Below are 5,432 nucleotides of genomic sequence, written 5' to 3' on the forward strand. Positions count from 1 at the left end.
TGAAACATAACCTGTAAACTGCTGTCAATCTATGCATCTATTTGCAAATCTGATTCTGATGACGTCAGTGCCTCACCAGCTATGAACCTCACCGCACGTCACTGACAAAAGCAGATTTCTAAATTATATCTGCTGCTTATGTGAGTCTGGTTTATGCAGGGATTACTACATGTTGCTTTACAAACTTTGCATTAAAATGTAGTTTGCATTATTTGCTCTGAATGTTTGAACATACTGAACTTTTAAAAGAAAAATCAGCCAAGCTGTTAATTTCCAATACTAAGAGATTTAAAGGTTTTAACATTAAGTAACAAACTACAACTACAGTTAATAGTAGCTTCTGACTGTCACTAAATGTTAGGCTTTAATAGTTTGGCATTTTTATATAAGTTTATAGAGGGAAAGACTGGTGTGCTTTTTTGTGAAAATTGTAAATAAAACATTTAAAATAATTTTGTCTGAAAATCTGTTTTTCCCTTCATTCCCTTTCTGTAGGAAAGGCTTGTTTTATTCTTTATGTTTTATGAATATGTGCATAAACAGTATCTGGTGGCCATAATTCACCCGTCAGATTCTGCTCCCCCTGTTAAACTGGGGCAACAGAATCTGATATTGAGCATTAAGAGGCAGTTTGAAATTACATAGAACTATAAGAATGTAGCTATAGTAGTACTTATATATAACACCATATGTAGTATTTATGTGTGTGTGTGTGATGAAAGTGCAGTTGCAAAAGTGAAAAAGTGAGACGACGTACCTGAAGCACGTTTGAACCTTCACGGTTTCCGTAGTTCTCCAGACAAGCAGCTGATCTTACCGCCTGGCGGTGTGGAGTGGTGAGGAGACGCAAGGGAACCGTATCTGATGGGGAAACACGAATCCACGCAACACCGGCTCTCCAGTTTAACCATAACCACTGCCACCTTCTGGCCAGGAGTGGTACTCAAAAACCCACTTAAAATGATATTTAAAATCCATTTTTGAAAACGTTTATTCTCTGAAATAAAAGCCTTATTTCAGTTGAACAGTTCCTTTAGCTATTAGCTCAACCACAAATATAAAAGCTTTTATTTTTAATTCCTGATCATAATTTCTGTTTTCTGGCTGAATATTAAAATATGTTTAAACCTAAATCTCCCTGGTTGAAATGATTCTGGTCTTAACTCAGTTTGGTGACGTCAATAATTATTGTTTTGTGATGCGAAACATGGAGCTTCAACTCAAGATCAGACCTTTAATACCAAGTATGCATAAATATTTCTGCTACTGCAGCACATTCAGTTTTACAGTCTGAGAAAACAAAACATTGCCAGACGAAACCCATAACTCGGCACATCAACTGTGATCCAAACAAAACTCACGCTGCCATGAAGCTGCTGTTAGACTGAAAAATATACAAATATATCATAACCCAGGAAGAGTGACCGCCGCTACAACGAGCCACAGAGCCAACAGAGATCCACCTGCTGCAGGTTTTAAATGATTCCTGTTCATCAGAGGCTCCATAACCCTGGAATCATTTCACAACATTCGTCCTGAAAAAACACAACCAGTTCAGAGTTTCTTTTTCTTTTAAACAAACTTTAGCTTTTCTGTTAAAATTTTGCAGGGTTTTTAAGCCTTTTGACCTTTTTCCTCAGAATTCTAACTTTTTTTCAGCAATTTTTTAAAAGAATTTCTACCTTTTTGGTAAATTTCTGCTTTATTCACTTTTTAAAATGAGAATTCATTTTTGCCTTTTTTTTTTAGAATTCATCCTTCTTTCAAAAAAGTCAGAATCCAACATTTTTTTCCAGAACGCCCTTTTTTTCCCTCAGAATTCCCACTATTATTTTGAAAACTCAGTCTTTGTAGTAAATGTTAGAATCTCCAACTTTACACAGAGATTAACATCTAGATTTCTTAGTGGTTTTTCTGGTCTTCTGCTCAGCTGGGAGGGTGGAGGAACATACACGTTTCCTCAGAGATGCTGAAGAACAGGAAGTAGAGTTTAAAAGCAGGAAAGTGGTTGATGCTCCACTTCAGTCTGATGCCTCCAGGACCAGCCAGCAGCTCAGAACCAGCTCAGAACCCGATCATGCCTCCAGCTTCTGGTGCTGAGTTCTCAGGTGTTTGTTCAAGCTGCTCTTCTGCCTGAAGTGTTTCCCACAGGTGGCACAGGGGAAGGGCTTCTCTCCAGTGTGAATCCTCATGTGGTCGGTGACATGGATCTGCTGGGTGAAAACTTTCCCACAGATAAGACAGGCGAACGGTTTCATTCCACTGTGAGTCTTCTTGTGATTGGCCAGGTAGCTGGTGTTGCTGAAGGCCTTCCCGCACTGATCGCAGACAAACGGTTTCTCGCTGGTGTGGATCCTCTTGTGTTTGGTCAAGTAGCTGTTCTTGGCAAAACATTTCCCACAAATGGGACAGGGATACAGATTTCCATCTGCGTTCTGTGGCAGCAGGTCCAGTCGGTCGCTGGGAGTTCTGGTTTTCTTTGGCTTCAGTGCCTCCTGGTTCTGGGTCACTGGGCGGTTCTGGTAGAGAAGCTGGTAGCTGCTTGGTTCAGGTTCGTCATCGTAGTCCACGGTCACCATGATGGCCTCGGTCTCCTGCTTCAGCACCAGCGCTCCGTCCTGCCTGGAGCAGACGTCGTCAGGCGCCGGTTCTGGTGCGTCCCGGTCCGGACTGGAACTGCTGTCCTGATCGGCGGGAAGCTCCTCGCTGAAGAAATGATGCTGGAGCTCTGGAGGAGACCAGAGGAACGCCGACATTAATGATGTTACACAACGGATCAAACCACTAATACATAGAAATGCAAATGACTACAGTTGGTGATTAATCAATAACTAAATTAGTTGATTATTTCAATAATCGATTCATCGTTTCAGCCTTAGTTGATATAGGTATAATCTGATGCTACAAGCTTAATATTTTCTGTGTTTGACTTCTAGTTCATAAATACATCCCAGTCAATAATAACCAGTAGCTTTACCACAGTGAAGTAATTCTGTTCTTCCTGCAGAACAACTTCTGGGTTTAAGTTGTATTTAAGCTTTAAATACAGGCTTAAAACCCAACTGCATAGAGCTTTGAAAAATAAATTCACTTTAGTCTGGATTAAAACATATCATTGTTTCCCTTTATTCTGCCAACTTAATGTAAACTGTTTGATTTTCATTTTCATCGTGTAAAGCCCTTTGACTCGTGAGTGAAACTGTGCTACATTAATAAACTGGCCTACTTGGATGTGAACAGGACAGTGTGTAAGTTTGTCTGCTTGTGGTAAACAGCGATGTTCCAGTAAACAAGAGTAATTTAAGCATAATTTTCATCTGTGGCAACAGAAATCTGCTCCTCAGAGAGGATTCAGAACATTTTGCAAACCGTTTTCGTCACACTGGCAATATTTTTGATCAGGCATCAACGCAGCCACCTGGCCTTTACAAACAGCCGCGTGGATTTCATCAGTTGATCTGGGCACCAGTTGGTCTAACACACCGGAAGTCACCAGCAGCCGCAGATATAAACTATTTTTCAGTTTATAACGAGTCTTTACGGCATTAAAGCAGAGACTCGGTGAACTGAACCGGTTCTATTGGTGAACATGATTCTTCACTATCAGACTTAAACAATGAGCGGATATGCGTCACTCTTACTGCTGACAGCAGTTAGCTTCACGATAACACGGGAATCTCGCTGATTTCTGAACGTCAGGTGATGTCTGGAGTCACGGCTGCTGTCAGGTCGGACCCATCCGGACCTACCTGCGGGGTTCGGCTCGGTTCGGGGTCTCCAGCTGAGGTCCAGCAGTCTCCGCTGCCGGTCGATCTCCTCCTCGTACTGGACGATGGTTTTTTCCAGCTGGGTGAAGATTTCTTCAGCAGCAGCAGTTAGTCTCTCTCTGATAAACTCTCTCAGAGGCTCAACGGAACACATTGTTGCTGAACAGAACCAGAAAACTCCTGAAAACTCTGACACACACCAGAAGCTAACTCAGCTAACCGCTACACCGGAAGTGACGACACAATTTACTTTAAGCAGCTGTGTATATTTCCGCCCCCTGCTGGAGGAAAGTGGAGCCCGAATGCGACTGAATGCTAATTAAAAACATTTTAAAAATGTATTTCTGCCTCCTGAAATAGAGAAATAACCTTTAATGCTTTACATGTGTTATTGGTACGTTTAGAAATTATATTTAAAAATCTAATTCTAATATTTTTCTCTTGAAATCCAATTAAAAAATAATTCATTCATTCTAAAGAGAAGTTAAATGTTGTCGTAACTCATGTCTTAAAGGATCTTCAAAGAAATTGGTGGATGGTGATGCTGCGGGCAGGTAGGATCTCCAGTAGCAGTCCATCTTGCAGCGAACATGAACAGGCCTCTGACTGAAGACTGTTGCTGTGAGACGATCTCATGACCGTTCCATGGTAGCATGTCCTGGATGACCATCAGCTGTTAGCTCGCTATGTGAATCCTCATCAACAACTCATCCAAATAAATCTCTGACAGATTTTCTTATCATTTAGGCTTTTAGTAAATACATAATTCTGGTGATTCTGACCTGAAACAACAGACGTTTGGTCTGATTTAACTTCAGACAAGGAGCAAAAATAGTGAAAGTGTTTTTGTTTGCTGTATGTAAATTTCTGGTTTCAACTGTTTGCATTAGAAGCTCCACATTTATTCATGGACATTAAACCCAGAAGGAGTAATGGTTCTTTTTCTTTATTTGCAGTGTTAATATTTTCACTTTTATCTCCTAACATGTTTAAATGGAAAATTATGAACAAAAGGAAAAACTTTCAAACTTTCCTACAGCGTCTGTAATTATTGCCGGTTTGAATGTCTCGTTCTTAAACATGACATCAGCAGGTGTAGATGAAATAATTAGATAAAACTTAGATAAGATTTATTTATTTATTTATTAAATTGTACACAGGAGTTTCAAACTGAGAAAAAACTTTTGTCTAACTTTAAATACTGATTTATTATGAACACTGCTGTATTTTCCAATACACAATTTATTTCTCATGTCCATGAATTCCTTTCTTTCTCAGGATCGGTCGACCTGAAAATAGTACCGGTCTATATTCTGAGTATATTCTACATATACTTTAGTGCATCATTTTCACTTTGTCAGGATATTTAAACAAACTGAAAACAAAAATTCTGTGTGATGGGTACAGAATCCTGGCTGGAGCTTTCCTCATTCCTCCCGGTCCAGTTAAAGCCCGCCTTACGCTGCCCCCGGTGACGATGTGAGGCTAGTGTTCAGAGCACTAAGTGTTTGACATGAGAAAAATGAGAAATACATAAAGTAAATCAAATGGGTTACCAACGGTGAAATCAGGAGAGATTCAGAGACGAGGCAGGAACTATCCTCCAACGGTCAAATTTATTCCTACAGCTGCATTTTTACACAAGGAAATCAGAAACACAAAGAA

At 40.1% G+C, this 5,432-nt stretch overlaps 1 protein-coding gene across 1 annotated transcript; it reads right to left on the bottom strand.

Moving 5' to 3' along the window:
* Positions 1–1,682: 1,682 nt before the first annotated feature.
* Positions 1,683–4,083, bottom strand: LOC102227825 (zinc finger protein 250-like). The gene is made up of 2 exons (XM_023339036.1): positions 3,750–4,083; positions 1,683–2,728 (listed from the first exon to the last, which is right to left on the bottom strand). The coding sequence occupies exons 1-2, from the start codon at positions 3,919–3,921 to the stop codon at positions 2,076–2,078; spliced, it is 825 nt and encodes a 274-aa protein (XP_023194804.1). The 5' UTR covers positions 3,922–4,083; the 3' UTR covers positions 1,683–2,075.
* Positions 4,084–5,432: the final 1,349 nt, after the last annotated feature.

The sequence above is a fragment of the Xiphophorus maculatus genome, chromosome 9 (assembly GCF_002775205.1).
Source record: "Xiphophorus maculatus strain JP 163 A chromosome 9, X_maculatus-5.0-male, whole genome shotgun sequence".
NCBI lineage: Eukaryota > Metazoa > Chordata > Actinopteri > Cyprinodontiformes > Poeciliidae > Xiphophorus > Xiphophorus maculatus.